At 45.2% G+C, this 19,672-nt stretch overlaps 1 protein-coding gene across 3 annotated transcripts in view; it reads left to right on the plus strand.

Moving 5' to 3' along the window:
* The window catches only part of SEMA5A (semaphorin 5A), a 127,873-nt gene that overhangs the window by 48,652 nt on the left and 59,549 nt on the right, over window positions 1-19,672 (plus strand). For all 3 annotated transcript variants that reach the window (XM_035101278.2, XM_035101279.2, XM_060278165.1), the window contains exons 2-4: window positions 1,511-1,708; window positions 8,501-8,600; window positions 14,266-14,311. In XM_035101278.2, the coding sequence (XP_034957169.2) occupies window positions 1,579-1,708; window positions 8,501-8,600; window positions 14,266-14,311 (276 nt within the window). In that variant the 5' untranslated portion in view covers window positions 1,511-1,578. The remainder of the gene's footprint in view (window positions 1-1,510; window positions 1,709-8,500; window positions 8,601-14,265; window positions 14,312-19,672) is intronic.

Below are 19,672 nucleotides of genomic sequence, written 5' to 3' on the forward strand. Positions count from 1 at the left end.
TATTATTACATTTTTATATGTTTGGGACCAGTTTACTCAAAGGACTGCACCCATGTTGCCAGCTAACTCAGAGGGATTGGCTCAGTGTCCTCTAGTGAAAATGATCAGTACATGTAACAGGGCCTTTTCAGCAGTAACCCCACAATTATGGAATTTAAGTTTGCATGGCCAGTTGGAGACACCCCCCCCCGACCCCAAGAGCCACCCAGGTGTAATGAATGACGCATGACAACGTGTTATGGGATTAAAATTGGCCCCAACTTTATTTAAACTTTCAGTTGTAGAAAGACCTTGGCTTAGGCATTGGGTGTTTATCCCTCCCAGTCCCCAACCAGGGATCTGAGGCACATCAGGTTAATAGATCTGTCTGGGGAGTGGGCTGGCTCTGGAGGACATATGTTTAAGCAGAGAGCCCCCCCCCATTTCGCTGCAACACAGGGGAGTGCACTGACAACCTTTCAGCGTATGGCCATTGACTCCCGTCAGCACAGCCCCTTTAACAGGGAACCCTGGGATCACCGCCGTGGGGTGTGTGTGTGTCACCACTTCACGTGCCCCACCCCCATTTAGGGAAGATAGACTAAAGGATTCCGCCCAAGCCTAAAACCGCCAAAGTTGTGACATTTTGCTATGGGGAAGGCGAAACCTGCCAATGCCGGGGAAATTCCTTCCCAGTCCTTTAACAGCAACCATCGAATGACCGTAGCAGCGCCCACATATCTGTAAAGAGGTTAACCTGAAATAGAGCATAAACAAAGGGAGGGCAGGGCAGGTGAAGCTCTGGAGCTGACTGTGGGCTCCCAAGAAGGCGCCACCCCCTTACATACGCGAAGAGCAGACCGGAGTGATGGCTACCCCTTCTTGATCCACTCTCCTGGCTCTGCCTCCGCCCGTCACAATGGGTTCATTCTGAACTGAGGTTTGGCGGGAACCTCAAGGGCTGTGATGTGGGGTGGTGGACCAGGAGCTTTCTGCCGGGAGTCTCAAAGGATTGGGGGTGCTGCGCGCAGCCACGCAAAGGGCGCCCTCCAGTTGATGGGGAGAGCGGTCATTCTACAGAGATCAGGCATGCCCCATCCCTTACATTTTTAAAGTGGGCCTTCTACTGATTTCTTCTCCACAAGATCATAAATAGTGGCTGCTTATTGGGTCATGGCTAAGTTTTATTGTTGCTACTTTGTTGTGTTTGATTCTGCTGTTACTGTTGATAGTATGGTGTTTTATGAGTTGGATTTTTATTTTACGCATGTAGGACTTCCTCCTAAAAAAGCAAACTATAAATCTCTTAAAATAAGAATTAGTTGGGAGGGGAAGCTATATTGTTGTCCTATATTTGAGTAGGCTAAATTAGGGACCACTTAACACTTGGAAGTGTCAGCTGATCACCCTTGAAGAGGTTGAGTCAAGGGGTAAAATAGACTTTGGGGGCTTGCGCCAACATCTGAAGATTGGAAGATTGGCCATCGTTGATCTACGTAGTTGTAATTATGTTGTGACATTCTTTCTCTAGGGCCTTTTCGCATCTGAAGACAAGAAGAGTTCCTGGCTAAGGGAGATGTGACCGGTGCACAGGAAAACATGGCTAACATGCAAGATGGCATTTGGATGGTGATGCTGGTCACAGGTCTGGGGGTGATGTACTTTGGAACAGTGTCCACAGAGGATTCCCAGTGCCAGCGGGTGGAGCATCCTGTTGTTACAAGTGAAGGTAGGTGTGAGGGACAGGGGATATCGCGAAGTCCCTCCCCTCCTGAGTTCAAGCCCATCCCCGAGCACAGGGGAAAGCAGAGAGAGTTCCGATTCCAGTGGGGAAGCAGGAAGTCGTGTCCGAGGCTCAGGCAAGGTAGCGGAGCCAGGGTCTCAGGTGGAACAGGAAGGGGCAAATAGGGGGGGGAGACCCATCCCCCCAACTCCGGAATTGCGCAGAAAGAGGAGAGGAAAGAGGATGGGTCTACCCAGGCTTTTGTGTTGGAGAAAGACGCGCCAAAAGCCATTCGGAGGTTCTGAACCCGACTGAACACATAGCTCCGTGTATATAGCAATGACTTCAGCACTGTAAATACGCAGCACCAATAAAAGAATAAAATGCAGAGCTGTGTAGAGTCGTTACTCTGAAGTAGCCCGCTCCGGCCACTGTGACAGTAGGTGATTGAGAAGGCAATTTCCAAATAAAGAAGAGCAAGGAATAGCAAAATTGGAGTTAAGTAGAAGTGGATTTCTTGTTCTTTGGCTACTTTCCTTATAGACTTCTGTCTGTATTAAGAAAATCTGAGATTGCTACAGATTGGTTGGAAATCTCTGCTCATAATTGACCTGCATTTTAATTTTCACTCCTTTGAATCAGTGGGCTGGTTCATAAATGCTCACCAAAGCATTTATGACTGGTGTGAGGCCACAAAATGTTTGGTGCACTATTTTCCCAAGAACAGTCATTATCTCTCAAGCCAGCATTGTTAAAAGGCTGCTATTGTTTTGTCCCGGGCAGTAGCCCCCAGCTAGCAAATGGGGTTCTAGCCAAAGGGGGACTAGCCAAAGGAGCCCAGGGACTCTAGATCACACACTGCTAGCATCATTTTTAAACCCAAGAAGCAGAGCCATGTCAAGCATGGGTTAGGTTCCGGTGAGGCAAGGTCAAACCCAGCAGAGGGTAAGTTCAGATGAACAAGGTTGGGCAAAACTGACATCCTCTTCGGGCTCCACGGAGGGTCTCCTCACGAGCCACGAGAACTCTCCATTTCTCTCTCACCATTTCTGGGTTTGAATTGAATGATTTCATTATTTCCCGGTGTATTGTGTGTGTGTGTGTGTGCCTGTGCCTATATCTGTATCTGTATGTGATCCCAAGACCTCCATCTCCTGTGGAGCTATAGCCAATTTTGACTTTAGTATATATGTGAAGTTAGGACTCTTTGCTCCAGTAAGCATCACTTTTCATTCCCTTATGTTGAATCTTACCTGTCATTCTGCAGTCCTCTTGCTCAGTTGAGTGGAAAGGGGGCACCTGTGGAATGAGCAATGAAGGCAAAAGACCAAATGCCAGCAGGTTTTGAAAGCCAAGCACCAGAGCTTTGCTACACCAGGAAAGAAAGCTCTATCTGTTTTGTCCTGAAGCTGCTTCTCCCCAAAGATATTGCAAGACAAGTTATGCAAATATATATTCATAGGCCAAGCTACAGCCTGTTTTTACTCCACAAAGAAGGGGACTCAACAGAGAGTGGATATTTTGGAGTACTGCATCTGAATTTAACCCATAACGCTATAGCAAGAAACACTACTATCACATTTTCAAAATTACGGTGTTTAATTATGATAGTTTTATTTATATTTAGCAGTAGCCAAAAATCACTGACGTTCTGTTAGGCCAAGAAAATGACACACTCTCATAGCATTTCACACCTTTATGAACCTAACTGCATTTTCTTCCTGAACCTCTTTTCTGGTCAGGAAAGAGCCAAGACCATTTGAAATTTAGGAGGATGGGGAAGATGATAGACTTGTATGGAAGAAACTAGCAAGCTTTCATTTGAGATGTCAAAGGACTTTTTTAAAAAAGGGATTACATATGGGAATAGCACTTTTACTTTGTGACATCAGCAGCCATTACTCTGATCCTCTCACACACCCCATTTCACACCTATTTGCAACCCTAGCAACCAGCCCACTCGATGCTGGGGCAGACTGCCATGCTTAACAATGAATGAATGATTTATTTCAGCTTTAAGCTCATATACACATAAAAATAGACACAGTGAGACATACTTGCTTTACAATTAATAAAATAAATATAGAACTAAAAATATAACAATTACAGATAATATAAAATTAGGAAAAACGATATGGTAAAAGCTTTCAGGATTCATGTAACAATCCATTCGCCTCTTATAGGACAGAACAGAAGTTAAAAATCTTGCCACTTGCAAGGTTACAAACGAAATCAGTATCTTGCAATAATAGGGCGAGCTGAGTCTCTACTGGAAGTCCAGAGAATTTTTGGACTAATGGACTCAATAGGTTTTTCCGGACACCACTATACAGAGGGCATGCAAACACTATGTGCTGAAGGGATTCCATCGACTGGTTATCACAGGAACATAAAACTGAGACTCGACCCTTAGAGAATCTGTGAAGAAGGACGTTGGAGCGGAAAACATTGAACCCCGCTTTAATAAACGCAAAGCGATGGCTGGCAATAGAGAGGGATGATAAAAAGCTGGAACATAGAATCATAGAATCATAGAATCATAGAGTTGGAAGAGACCACAAGGGCCATCCAGTCCAACCCCCTGCCAAGCAGGAAACACCATCAAAGCATTCCTGACAGATGGCTGTCAAGCCTCTGCTTAAAGACCTCCAAAGAAGGAGACTCCACCACACTCCTTGGCAGCAAATTCCACTGCCGAACAGCTCTTACTGTCAGGAAGTTCTTCCTAATGTTTAGGTGGAATTTTCTTTCTTGTAGTTTGAATCCGTTGCTCCGTGTCCGCTTCTCTGGAGCAGCAGAAAACAACCTTTCTCCCTCCTCTATATGACATCCTTTTATATATTTGAACATGGTTATCATATCACCCCTTAACCTTCTCTTCTCCAGGCTAAACATACCCAGCTCCCTAAGCCGTTCCTCATAAGGCATCGTTTCCAGGCCTTTGACCATTTTGGTTGCCCTCTTCTGGACACGTTCCAGCTTATCAGTATCCTTCTTGAACTGTGGTGCCCAGAACTGGACACAGTACTCCAGGTGAGGTCTGACCAGAGCAGAATACAGTGGTACTATTACTTCCCTTGATCTAGATGCTATACTCCTATTGATACAGCCCAGAACATGATCTGTGATGCTTAACAGACTTAGAAGCCAAATGTTAAGGTTTAAGGCAGGGCTATTAAAGCAAGAAACAGTCAGCACAACTGCTTTCTGGAAAGGCAACTAAGTGATAGTGCAAGAGGAACATGGGGAAGCAGACAGACATGTGAGTCCTGAGGGACAGAGAGTAGGATGAGGTAGGGGGTCAGGGAAGCAAAAATAGGGCAAAACCAATGGAGAATAATGTGAGCATCAGGGCCGTCTTAAGCGCCCCTGGCGCCATGGTACGCCGGATCCCTCTGGCGCCCTCCCGCCCCGTTTCCCAGTGCGGTGGGCGCCGTGCACAGCGCGGCTGCCACAGGCGCTGCTGCGCGGCAGGCGGGTGCAGCACAGGTGCCGTGGGCGCAGCTGCGCGGCGGACCGGCTGGCATTCATCAGCCCACTCAGCTACTGCTCCCCATGACAACCACGTTGGTTTTTGCATTCCCACCATTTGCAGGGAGCTGAACATGATTTCATAACCTCTTTTAAATCCTGATGAAAGGGAGCTAGAGAAAGAACATTGCATAAACTTAAAGGTGGTGCTTTCAGGTGTGAGGTCTTATTCTTCATCCCTGAGACTTCTTGTTCTTCTCTCTGATTGATTCTGATCAGACGTACGGCTGCTTAATCACCAGACTTAAAGGGGTCTTTGAGGCTTTTGCTGCTAATCAGCCTCCTTTTCTCCACAGGGACTGCAATAATTGCCAGTGTTCTTTCAGGGTACCAGCAGCGAACATATTGGCAATTTGAGCAGCTATGAAAGTTAGCAATGGTGCTGCAGACGGGAGAAGGGGCATACGAGAATGTATGAATGAGGGGAGGAACCAGCACGGATGCTGTTAAAAGTAAACAGTGATTACTCAGTGGGAAGATAGGAAGTCAGCAGGGCGAACAAATAAATAATGCCCCAGTTTCTTCTTGCAATATTTTTTTTTAGTAACTAGCATACACCCCAAGGAATTAAACCACAACAATCTGATGCAAGTAACTGCTAAACACAGCGGAGTTCCTTTGCTTGCTGCAACTGTAAGGACGATCTGCTGAAATAGATTCATTTACTTACTTGGCAATTATAGTTGCTGAAAGCAGCTCTGTAAAATTCATTGGAGGGCACAGGCTACGCAAGGGTTAAAAAGGGCTTGTGGGGAAACAATTGAGCCACTGATTGTGCCCTCTGACATTAAGTACAAGAACAATACTTTCTGAAGGGCAGGTTCTGGCCAGGATCTGGAGAACCACAAGGCTGCTTCTGCACGCACCAAGACCTGTTTTGGCTCTTCCTCCCTACAGAATGTTCCCATATCTTTCTCCCAAAGCTACTCATAAGGACCAGAACAATGTCCAGTGCAGCTTTCAACACAGTATCAGCGGCTGGGGCCAGAATCCTAAATGAATGATTTCCTATTTACTCACCTCAAATTTATAATTTGAAGTTTTCATTCAGAGTTTGATATCATTCCATCGTCTCCCTTTAAACTGGACAGGCTACAATATTGTGCACACTTACCTTGAGGAAGCCCTACATTGAGCTGTAAATCAACTTGCATTATCCGAGTTTGCAGAAACAGAAGGCCTTTGGGGGGGGATTCTCTCAGGCCTCCAATCCTTATGAAGTCCACAACAAATGGGCTGATGGCATTCTGTCATCAATGAAGATTAATTGAATGAGCATCTCTGGCAACAACAGAAGGCAGAATAAATGTAGAAAAACATTTAAAAGCCTCCTGGAATTGCCCTGGTGACATATGGAAAGGGAGAGTAGTTTGAAATGTGGTTGTGTGTGTCTTGTTTCATTGCCCATTTGAAACAGAATTTTTGATTGAGCACATAGACTTAATGAAGATGATAAATTAGACTCTTCATGTTGTAGTTGCAGAACATTCTGTTATATTGGAAGGGGGTTGGCATATCCTCTGAGGGCCAAGCATTAGCTTTCCACTTCACTTCACTTCAGTTTCTTGACGTTACAGAACATCCACACTCAATTTCCAGCTTTATTTAAAAAAACAACCAAAAAAACACAATAACAACAATAACAGATAAAGCAGGAGTGGAATATAAATGGATGCCACAAGAAAATTAGACAGGGAAACAGCAGATTGAGAAGATTGCATCCACATACTCTTCAAGTACCACACTTCAGCTGGTGCAGAACATTGCCAACTCATCTCCTCCGCAGGGGGGTGGTCTTAACTATTTTGTCAATGCACTGAATAAATACATCCTGCAGAGCACAATTCAAGGTTCTGCTCATGACTGCCTCACCCATTGTGATTTCTTGCAGCTTTGAGCATCTTTGGCAGAAACCTCATTCTCATCTGCTTTTTCTTCATCTTTAATCTCTGCGTTTCACTGTTTTCCCCTCATTCATCAATCCTTTCCTCTTCCTTGTATCGCCCCCACATTAAATTCTCATCTCCTTTCCCAGCCCTTCTTCTGCCATGTAATTTTCTCCCACTGTCTGCTGACTATTTTATGCATAAAGTTTGCTCCCTTTCTTTCTTTCTTTCTTTCTTTCTTTCTTTCGTCTTCCTTTTTTTTAAAAAAACAAACACCATATGTTTTTAGTTTCATGAAAGACAGAAAAAACAGCAGGCCCAGCAAAGAAACAAAAACAAAACAGAAAAACCTCAGGTGAATAACCTAGGAATGTAGCCGGGGGTATGAAGGTAGCAATGATGTCCACCACATTCCTGACTCATCTCTTGTTTCTTCTTCATCATCATCTTCATGTGTCTCATCTTCTTGCCTCTCTTTATCACCCCCCCCACACACTTACCTTCCATTGATGTTCCCGCCTCTTTGCTTTCTTAAAAGCAATAGTCAGCTCATTGCTTGTTCTCTGGATCTTAGAGAGCCATTCCAGGGACTGGCCACTCTGAGAAGCGAAGAATGGGCAGGATGTGGCCTGGTCAGATCCAGCAGGGCTCTTCCTATGTTCTGAATCCTATTGATGTTTTGGTGTCAGTTGACCTTGCTGCTCTCTTATATTTTAACCTTTTCGTCTGTTTGGGTGCCTTTTAACTGTAAGCAAGCTCCAATATCCCCCTTTTTCATTGATCCTTTCATTCTTGCTAACTATCTTCCTCTCTCTTTCATCTAAATTTATTTAATGTCTTGACTGGTCACAGTCTTCAGCTGCAACTTCTGTTTCATCTCTACTAGTGTTTTTTTTATTGTTTACACCCCTCCAAAACCTGCTCATTGTAATTTTACAAACCATGTCCTCTTGCTAAATCACAGGGGGTTTTGTCTGTTCTTATTCTCTCCTCTGATTTTTACATGGTTGGCCTTTCCATAAAATAAGCCATAGCAGGATTTTTAAGCATTCAAGGAATATAAGCCATACATCGAATATAAGACATAGTGATAGGCGCAGCAGCAATGCCGGCCGCGGCAGGAGGAGGAGGGAAAAAATAAGACATCCCCTGAAAATAAGCCATAGTGTGGTTTTTTGAGGAAAAATAAATATAAGACGGTGTCTTATTTTTGGAGAAACACGGTATGCTAAAGAAACAACAGCTTACAAGGCTGTTGTAAGGATTCATGAAATAAGATAGGCATCAAAAAATTGATAGCATTGAAAAATCTATGTAAATGCTAAATATTTTAATGCTAATAATCTGATTTTATTTATTTATCAAATTTATGTTTGTATAGAAATTGCTCCTTGGTTACATATATTCAGAGCAGAAAATGCTGTCGACTTCTCTCAGATAACATTTGATCCAAGACAAAAAGAACTTGTTGTTGGAGCAAGGTGAGACAATGCTTTTTAAAAATTCTCTCATATCAGATGGCTAATTTTTCTTGTTTGAATGCATATGTGATTAAAATACATCATTTATATCCATGTAACATGTGAACAAGCCATGGACTTCAAAATTAGCTGTGATACTTGGTAACCACTTTGCTAAGAAAAGAATATTCTGCAATCCTTGCAGTGTTTCGGGCTTGAAGCTAAGAGACGCAGCCAAGAGAATTGTATTACCGTATACAGTTCTGGTTAGACTGTACAGTAAGGAAGGGAGTGGCTGAATTAGCATTTGATCTGTGGGTATTTCTCCCTTTCATGCAAATTGTGAAGGTGACTCACAACAGGTTAAAGCACTGTCTGTTACTGCTCTTCGTATTTCTGCCAAGAGTGGAATTTTTTAGCAGTAGCAGTAGTGCATCTTGACACTCTGCTATGAGCCTAGGCTTTTACTAGTTTCAAATCAGCCCAATGAACAAATATTGCAAACAGTTAAGAGCCAGACATGCTTAAACATGTCCAGCAATATCTTAATTTGGGATACAACTGTTGTGGGCCTAAGCATGCAACATTTTGCCTGTTTTATTATCCTGCTTTTGATTCCAGCTATCTACAGATGTTGACTGTCCTTCTAGAGGGTTTCTGGGGTCAGACTGAGCTATAATAATACTGCTTGAAGGAAGTGGCTTGGATGATGACTGGTGTTTTGTTTTATTAGTTGGCCAAAAATTTTAAACAGCCAACCCCCAAAGTGTTGTTTTTGTTTTGATGAAGCAACTTAAAAAAAACATGTCCTGTCACCACCTGCATGTACATGGATGAAAGTTCTTTCTTATGTTTGTTAAAATTCAGTTCTGATCAAGTTGGTGAACATTGCTCCTTAGCCCAGCAGCCTGGGCTTAGCTTAGCTTAGCAGGCTGCCTTTCAATGCCAGCATTTCAGCTTCCATTGACTGCAGCCTCCTACCAGCCCCTCTAGAAGGAAGTAGGAAGAGACTGTTAGCAGGCTGCTGAAAAGCTCTTGCATGGAACTCCTGGAATGTGCCATGAACCTGCTTGCTGATTTTTCTGCCCTGATACTCCATGAATCCTACCCAGCTTGTACTCTCCTGGTTTGCCTTTGATATAGCATGAGTGGTAACTCATGCCCTGACTGTAAAAACAACCCAAGGAGATGTGTTGGAGGTGGTGGTGGTTTGGTTCTGCAGAGAAGAAAAATATGGTTTCCTATGAATGTTGGGAACTGACAGGGAACTTAGCTTCCTTCAGACATGACTTCAGATCTGGGCTGAAGCAGGTTGCTTTGGTTTTTTGTTTCTAAATCCTTACAGCTTCAAACAATGGAACAGCTGCTCATCAAAAGGTGAAGGAATATTTTAGGTTATTGGAATGCCTCTTTAAAATAATTTATGAATTCAAATTTGGTTTCATAGGTACTGAGACAGCAATAATTCCTCTCATTAATCATTGCCACAGTTGTTCAAGATGATGGCCAAACCTGAACAGGCGAAGTTTCATCCTAGATAGCTCAGAAGTTGTTTTCAAAGTCAGAAAAAACCTCCCTAACTCCTATTACGGGGACGTGGGTGGCGCTGTGGTGGTCTAAACCACTGAGCCTAGGGCTTGCTGATCAGAAGGTTGGTTCGAATCCCCGTAATGGGGTGAGCTCCTGTTGTTCAGTCCCAGCTCCTGCCACCTAGCAGTTCAAAAGCACGCCAAAAGTGCAAGTGGATAAATAGGTACCATTCCAGTGGGAAGGTAAACGGCATTTCCATGTGCTGCTCTGGTTTGCCAGAAGCGGCTTAATCATGCTGGCCGCAGGCCCGGTGCGTCCATTTAGGCAGACTAGGCCATTGCCTAGGGCGTGAAAATGGAGGGGGCGCTGCTGAGCCTGCCCCGCAAAAACCCCGCCGCGCCGCCGCCGCCCTCCCAAGGCGCATGCTCGTGCTCCTCCCGCCTATGGAGGGGACGCTGAGAGCTCCCCAGCGGCGGCAGGCGCAGCGAGCGAGCGGTGGCGGTAATGGCGGCAAGCGCCCACAGCTGAAGCCTTCAGCTATGGGCGCTGCTGCCACCCACCCGCTCGCCGAGGAGCTCACAGCGTCCCCTCCACTGGCAGGAGGAGCGCGAGCCAAAAGGAGAGCTCAGCGCCCTCCCGCCTATGGAGGGGACGCCGAGAGCTCCCCAGCAGCGGCAGGTGCAGTGAGTGAGCGGCGACAGTAGTGGCGGCAAGCGCCCGCAGCCGAAGCGTTCAGCTATGGGCGCTGCCGCCCCCACCACCCGCCCGCTCGCCGATGAGCTCACAGCGTCCCCTCCACAGGCGGGAGGAGCGCGAGCCAAAAGGAGGGGACGCCGAGAGCCTCCCAGCGGTGGCTGCAGCGAGCAAGCAGTGGCAGTAGCGGCGGCCTTCAGCTATGGGCGCTGCCACCACCGCTTGCTCGCTGAGGAGCTCATAGCGTCCCCCCCATAGGCGGGAGGAGCACGAGCCAAAAGGAGAGCTCAGCGCCCTCCCGCCCACGGAGGGGATGCTGTGAGCTCCCCAGCGGCTGTAGTGAGCAAGCGGCGGCAGCACCCGCAGCTGAAGCCTTCAGCTATGGCCGCTGCGGCCACCGCCGCTTGCTCGCTGCAGCCGCTGCTGCTGAGGAGCTCAAAGCTCCACAGGCGGGAGGGCACCGAGCTCCCCTCTTGGCCCGCGCTCCTCCCGCCAATGGAGGGGACGCAGGGGCATGCACGCCCAGGGGGCGCCAGAAGGTGTTTTGCTTAGGGCGCAAAAAGCCCTAGCACCACGCCTGGCTGGCCACATGACCTGGAAGCTGTACGCCGGCTCCCTCGGCCAGTAAAGTGAGATGAGCACCGCAACCCCAGAGTCGTCCGCGACTGGACCTAATGGTCAGGGGTACCTTTACCTTTACCTTTTAACTCCTATTACAGATTTTATAAATATATATATGACTGGACTGCATCAAAGACCACCTTCTGATATTCATGTTAATTAATGAAATTTGAACAGATTATCTTGGGCTGTTACCCAGCAACCCACCTAACAAAAATAATGGTTAGCCAGCAGCCACAACAGTAACATTTATTTTTATGGTGTTTCATTAAAGTTTGTAACCAAGAGTAAGTGAGAGTTGAAAACGGGAGATCCAGATGCCACTGGAATATGGATGCCTGTATAGGAAGGTCTTTATGGCTGCGTTAGAGATGTCATGTCTTTACACATTGCAGATTTGATGCTTTCAGAGGAAATGTGTGTGTGAGAGAGAGATAGGAGTTTTAACAATGTAGACCACAGTAGTGAGGGTGAAAAATTCAAAGAAGTTTTTGACAATGAGCTAGGAAAGGAAGGTCGTTTCTTCTTGGCTGGCTCTTCAATTTTCTCAAATAGAAAACAGCAGATACTCTGCTGCTACAGGAAGGCAATCTGAGAGAGGCTGTCCAACTGAAAAAACCCTTCAGCCTTGCACTTCCTAAAATGGGATTTCCATTCTGCATAAATCAGGGATAAGCAGCTGAAGGCCCATAGGCCAAACTGCCCTTCTCTGAGGTTTCTTATCTGGCCAACTCAGAAGCAAGATATGTAGGGTTGAGCAGATTGTCACTGACAGTCCACTTTGGAGAGAGGAAGCTGCTCCAACAACTTTCATCCCATCTTTATCAAGCTTCTACTGCAAATTGAGTTGCTGAATAGAGGAATATTTTATGTTTGTGCTTGCTGCAAGAAAGTCTATTGTGTGTCCCCCTTCACTTCAGAAATATTCATGGAAAATGTATGAAAAGATGAGCTCCTGTAGATTAAGAAAGAAAAGAAGAAAGGAAGAAAAAAAGAAAGAAAGGTGTATACAGTGGTGCCTCGCTAGACGAATTTAATTCGTTCCACGGGTCTTTTCTTATAACGAAAAATTCGTCTAGCGAATCCCATAGGAATGCATTGAATTTTTTTAAAAAAAAATTTGCCCATAGGAACACATTAATTGAATTTCAATGCATTCCTATGGGAAACTGCGATTTGCTAGACAAATTTTTCATTAAACGAATTTGTCTAGTGAGGCAACCTCCGCTCGAAAAAATCCTTTCATTAAGCGGAAATTTCGTTAAGCAGGGCATTCGTTAAGCGAGGCACCACTGTACATGTTGTCTGTATACAAAACAAAGGTCTCTCCCACCCAGGAAAGACATTTAGATTCCTAGATAAATGCAATTCTATCTAAATGGGCCAACTCCATGGGACCTCAGAGGGGGGCTTCACCCACAGCAGGTACCTCTGGGTAGTAGAACACGCAGGAGGCACCACCATTGAAAGAAATGAAGTAACCTCTGCCCATAGTCAGTGCTGCTGCCAGTCGGCAATACTGGCCTAGATGGGCAAATAGACAGCTTCCTACAGTATGTATATGATGTCCTTAAAATGCTTTGCAGTATTCAACCAAATAATTGCACAGAGTGACTTCTGTTTGTGCAATGGGACTTCCCCTCCCCTTCTCTTTCTCTCCCCCCACTGTTCCCAAAACTGCTCCTGAAGGGGAAGATGTAGGGGAGGAGAGTCACATTGTACAAGCAGAGGTCATTCCTACTTAGTGCTACTTGAATACAACCCTGGGCTATGGGACTTCCTCTCTATCAATGCTCCACATGTCAAGAGTCTATAGAGTTAAATATTTGATATATAACAGGCACACAGATATTTGTATCTCCTCCTCCTAGTTACTCAAAATGCCAGTGGGAGTAAACTTTAGAGAAACTAAGAAAGAAAATGTAGCACTCATCCTAAGTTGCCTAAGGTAAGATAACTGCAGTAAAATGATCAAACATCTCTCTGCTTTTGACAAGCTTCAGTGTACACTTAGAAACGCCTAACAAGACAAACAAGTTTTGTAACATTCTATTTCTCTGTCAGAATATTTCTAAATTGACAACTCTATCGAAAAATACCATGGCAGTGTACAATAAAATCATGAAACATCATAAAACTATAAAATAATGAAATACAGAACAAGTGGCCAACGCTGCTTTGCAGAATAGAAACGTTTTCAGCAGGCAGTAGATTTCCAAAATTGCAGGTGCTTGTTTGATTTCAATAGGAAATCTTCCAAACTCCTGGTTCTGCTAAGCTAAACACAATGTGTAGTTAACAGATACATTATACAGTGGAACCTCGGTTTATGAACACCTCGGTTTACGAATTTTCGGTTTATGAACGCCGCAGACCCATCTGGAACGGATTAATTCACTTTCCATTACTTTCAATGGGAAAGTTCACTTCAGTTTATGAACGCTTCAGTTTATGAACAGACTTCCGAAACCAATTACACCCATGCTTCAGGTGAATTATGCTTCAGGTTGAGTACTCCGCAGACCCGTTTGGAACGGTTTAATCCACTTTCCATTACTTTCAATGGGAAAGTTCACTTCAGTTTATGAACGCTTCAGTTTATGAACAGACTTCCGGAAGCAATTGTGTTCATAAACCGAGGTACCACTGTATAGGTTTACTCCTTATCAAAGAGCTAGGAGTGGATGCAGCTATTTGTCAAGTGCACTCTTAGTGGCAAATCCAGGTTTACTGTGACAAAATGTGTGGAAGGGTTTTAAGCTTCTAAATCAAGAATACCCAAGAGCCATTGTCTCCTGGTTCACCTGCATAACTGCTGCTATTTCCCCTTTCCCTCTTTTAGAAACTACCTCTTCAGGCTACATAGTGAGGATCTTTCTCTCATCCAGGTAAGCAGTTAACTTTTACCCCTCCCCCTTTTAAAAAAGAAGCAAAACAAATAGACATTAAAAAGTTTTCAGTGAAGATGTGAAAAAGCTTCAGGGTGTCAAATGGTGCAACTGACTTTTGTTTTGTTTCCTTTCTTTTATCCCCTTTAAAGCATTTTTATTGAATTTTATCCACACAATTGGCTTCTCTTGTATATTTTATTTCTCACTATACAGTATTTTAGAACAGCTTTTTTGGGCCAAATGGTGTAGGCTTATTTTAATACATCTTTCTTCTAGTAATTAGCATTTCAGGGACAATGAGCATGTGGTTCTGCTGCCTTCTGTCCTTGATACCTAGTTTTCTATGTAGATGATTCCCCCCCCCAAAAAAAATCTCTGGTATGGAAGAGCATTTCATCAAGTGAATTCCCACCTGCAGTCTGAAGTGGGTACAACCTACAGTGATCTATATACAAATGTTTCTCCCATGACTTGTACATGCTGGAGATTCATTCCCCGTGTCTGCAGCCATGGGATTGTTGTCTATCACAAGATGGCGTATGTTCTTCATTCCACAGAGTGGGAAGTGACAGAGATAGGATGTTTGTGTTACTGTGTTCTGTGAAGTGGGACTATTGTCTTTTGTCCTTTCTCTGTGCTGTCTGGTGCTAAAGAGAGAGGGAAGCATGTTGCAGTGCTCTCTGTGTGTTTATATGTAAATAAAATAAATTAGCCAAATGCTGAGTCGCTGAGGTCTGTTACGCAAACTGCAAAGACTCTGCAGATCCCTAAGCGTGCTAATGCTTTTTGGCATCAGTCGCTGTGATGTTCGGGCTGGAGAAAGCTTTTGAAGCTCCCAAACGATCGACCAGGAGGGAGAGAAGATGCCAGTCGGGCATGTGTCTTTGCCAAAGTCCTACTCGTGTGTAGGACGACTCCTAACAGTACATGCTCAATATGGTTGTTACCGCTGACGGTTTGTATTTAGATTTCTTATCGATAGATAAGGTTTAGTTATGTCTTAGCTCCATATGTTATGCAGCCAGGTAAGGTGTGTGTGTGTGTGCAACCCTTTGAGGAGCCTCCCCCCCCCCATGTTAGACACAACTTAGCACCTCTGCCACATGTTATTTGACAGAAAACCTGAGTTGGCCACCAAATATGTCAGAGAGAACTATAGCCAATCCTGGCTCTTTGCAAATATGCCCTTGCATCAGATACTTTCCCCAACATGTTCCTTTTAACCTACAAAGGTCATGTGTGAATTATCTTCAAAATCTAACATATAAATTGGCTCTTAATTTGTGAAGCCATGATGTGGATGGCATTCAACTCTTTGCTTGTGGGGAACAGAAATTCCCCATAATCATGGAAACTAATTGTGCGTATGATCCTTACCTGCGTCTGTATTTTGTATTTTGTATTCCTCTTTCACAGAGGGTTTCATCTGTTGCTGAATTGCCTTTATATTCCATCTCGTAAAGATGCCTTTAAAAAACACAAAAAACACCTGCTTGCCTTGGCAGCCAAAGGCCTTAATCTCAGCCAGAAAAGCCAATTAGAAGCCACCCGGCTACAAGAGGAACTTGGTCTGTACTTACTCAGGGCTATTTTCACTGTGCTCTTGGGGCACAATGTGTCCAAATTAACCACCTACATTTTTTTAGAAAGGGGAGAAGGAAGCATACTGTCATGCACTATAGCTGCATTTTACTCCCTGCATTAATGAGGTTAATGGTGAGTGAGGTTGAAATACTAGCATATATGGGGTATTTATTGAGGGCGGCTTCACCCTTTGCCAGGCAAATATTTGTGTTGTGTGATTACCAGAGCTTCCCATAGATAGGAGAAAGACGAGTGAAATTAACGGGTATTACTGGAGATTAGGCATGCACAGGACCAAGTTATAAATCTGTGGGTAATATTCATGCATGTCCACATGTCTTTTAAATGCCTGTGTGCACAGGTAAGAACAAATGCAGCTATGTGCTACTTCACCAAGGACTGAAGCTCAAACAGGTTGGAATTATAATTGTAATAAACAGAAATGTAGAAACTACCATTCATAGGACTTTTGGCCTGACAGTTGTTTATCTGCTGTAATGCCAGGTTCCCTGCAAGACTGCTTGCAGAACACAACACATTACTCTATATATTTCACTAACCTTTCTCTACAGCCATCCATATAGATTCTTCAGCTATTAATATCGTACACACTCTGGCTTTTATCAGCTTTTATTTTAAAGCATGTACCACTACCCTTGCAGTTCTGCCTCAATTTGATTACAGAACTTGTCTGATAGAAGATGTTACCAGTTCGACAGCATTATTCCAAAAATCCTGCCAAGCTAAAGGGTATGGCTGGAAATAAATGCCAAATTTGTTTGAGCACATTTTGACACAGCTTGAAGAATTTTTTCATAATTGCTTCTCAATAGTATTTTGAATAATGCTCATTGCATCTCTAAGATGCTCTCAGCTGCCATGTGTTGGTACCATAACTGTTTGAAAAAGTAACTTAAAATGCAGGCTGTTCGGAGGAGCTGGGAGGGATGCTGGCCTCTGAGGGGGTTGCTCCATGAAAATATTTTTACAAAAGACAAACACCATATGAATTATTATTAGGAATGAGATAGAGGAAGGACCATTGCTGCCTGGCAGAGTTCCAATTATGGCATATCCAGGCAGAACTCAGAATGTCCCCTGTCTAAAATCCTACAGAGCCAGATCAGGGGTTCTCAACATGGTGCCCTCCAGCCCCAGCCAGCATGACTAATGATGGGGGATAATGGGAGTTGTAGTCCACAATACCTGGAGGCTGCCATGTTGCCTATCCTGGTCTCAGTCATCTTAGTCTTAGAGAGGAGAACGGCTACCTCAACAGCATCCTGAAGCTGGCTGGCTGGCCTGAGCCACCTGCATTAGCTCTACCCCTTCAGGAGAATGGTTTGTTCTTTGGAAGGGCCATCACCCTATTCTGTAAAAGCTGGTTCCTGCAGGCTGGAGGAAGTGAGGGGTGTTCTGAGCTGACAACCCTCCAACTGTGATGAAAATAGGGACGTCCATATTAACAACAGCCACTTTACTATTCATACCCCACTCATCTGACTAGGTTGCCCTAGCCACTCACGGTGGCTTCCAACATATATAAAAACATAATAAAACGTTAAACAGTAAAAAACTTCCAGACATTAAAAAACTTCCCTTCAGATGGCTCGGGGGTCAGATAACTCCATACTCTACAACAGGCACGTCCAACAGGTAGATCATGATCTGCCAGTAGATCACTGGGTGTCTGTGGTAGATCGCTGGCTCCCCCCAAAGAAGCCCAACAAGTTTCGCCCTGCACCCCCCAAAAATGGGGCTTTCCCCATCCCTAAATAAAGCTCAGCAACTTTGACCTGAACCCCAAAGAAACGGGCCTTTCTCCTTCCTCAACAAAGCTCCAACTTTGATCTGAACCCCAAAAACGGGGGTAGATCACTGCCAGTCTTTAACTCTGTGAGTAGATCACAGTCTCTTGGGAGTTGGCCATCCCTGCTCTACAACATTTCTCCAATGAAAATAGGGATGTCCTAAGGAAAAGGGGGACATTCCGGGACAGCTTCTGCACTTGGAGGATCTGATGGAGCCTGACACTAGTGCATCCTCTGGCCTGGATAGTCTGGGAGTAGCGGGAGGTGAGGATGCGCAGGCAGTGGCTTCTCTCCCTCTGAGATTACCATGCAGCTAGAGAACATCACAGGTTCTCTGAATGTGGGCTGTGATATTTTCCTTTTTTTCCTCATGAGCTGTTGCAACAGAGGAAGCAGCACTTCTTCCAGGTGCAACAAGTCTTAGGTAGAGTATTTTGAACTGGTAAAAAGAAGTTGCACATGCCACCCTATATTGCAAAGTCTCACCAGTCTCAAGTGCATAACTCATTTGGGGGGTCTGACTAGATGGGACAGTGACTACTAGCTAAATGGGTTGCATCCAGTGGTGACCCTCTGCTGACAGAAGACACTTTGATCCAGCAGAGGCTTCAGCAGAACTGGGAAGGAGGAGATTTTCTCCAGTTTGTCCTCACTGCAGCCCCCATCTATTCCTGAATGGACCCTTCAGAACAGCTCATAAGATTTGGAGGGAAGGGGGACCTGCAGGGGAGAAGATGAATTGGCAAAACTCACCTCAATCTCCTTTCCACTGAGTAAAACCTCCACTGGATCAAAGACTCTTCTGTCCCCATGAGAGACACCACAGGAGGCAGCAGAATGGCTTTATATGGAGGATGAGGCTGTTAACGCTGTTAACTGCTACTGCTAATTTAAACCTTGGCAGAAGGTTTAATAGATACAGGGCTTGGCCATAATCTTTGTGCTCTGCTTGTAAGTTTCAGAGCTGCCTTGTCTTGCGGTTGTTGGAGAAGTGACAGTTCTCATGTTCATGTGTGTCCCTTCCAGGGCCGTCTTAAGCATATCCAGTGCCGTGGTGCAAAGCTCCCTCCGGCGCCCCTGCCCCCCCCCGTTTCCCAGAGTTGTTGGCCTTTTTTTAGGGAGGATGCTGCTGCCAGCAGGGCTGGAGGAGGCGGGCAATGGCTGAAGGGCGGCTCTTCGGCGGGGAAGAGGCGGAGGCTGGACGCGGCGCCTCCCGGCTCAGCTGGCCGCTTTGTGCCACGGTGGCCACAGCAGACAGAGGCTCTGGGCGCGGTGCTGCTTCAGTGCGGCATGGTGGAGACAGGCGAGGGCGGCGAGCTGATGCCGGGAGGCGCCACGTTGAGCCTCCTCCTCTTCCCTGGTGCCCTGGTTCCTTCAGTCAGCACTAAACTACGTTCCCTGACTATGATTCAGTAGCTACAACAACTATCTTGGAACAATGCACAGTGATGCTATTCCATTGTCACATGGGTACGGTCAATCTGTGTCTGTTACTATTGGGGCTGGTTTCAGAGGTTGGCAGAGGCTCTCTGCCCCTGATGCTTCTCCTTTTTGCTGTCATTGCCCCCCCCCCCCGTGCTCACCAAACCCAGGCCTGGAGGGGGGAGCAAGTGAGTAGCAACGGCAGCGAGGGAGATGAGGAGCTGCTTCCCCACTGCCTCTCTCTCCCTGATCAGCTAGCAAACTCCTGGGGTGGAGGATGACGGTTTTTTGCCAGAGCCCCCCCTTCACCAGCCCTGCAAACCTGAAGCCTGCACTGATTACTGTCATTTTGTTCTGTCAAATTATATTCTTGGTTGCATTGCACCTTTGCAAAACATGGTGTTTGAATAGATGGTATAAGATGTGAAGGCAAACAGATAACAATAGTAAAAACGCAACTAAACAGAATTATGAAATTATGTAGCTAGTTTTCTGGGGCGGTGTAATCAAACCACCTTTGGAAATATTATATTTTGCCAGT

The sequence above is a fragment of the Zootoca vivipara genome, chromosome 8 (assembly GCF_963506605.1).
Source record: "Zootoca vivipara chromosome 8, rZooViv1.1, whole genome shotgun sequence".
Taxonomy (NCBI): domain Eukaryota; kingdom Metazoa; phylum Chordata; class Lepidosauria; order Squamata; family Lacertidae; genus Zootoca; species Zootoca vivipara.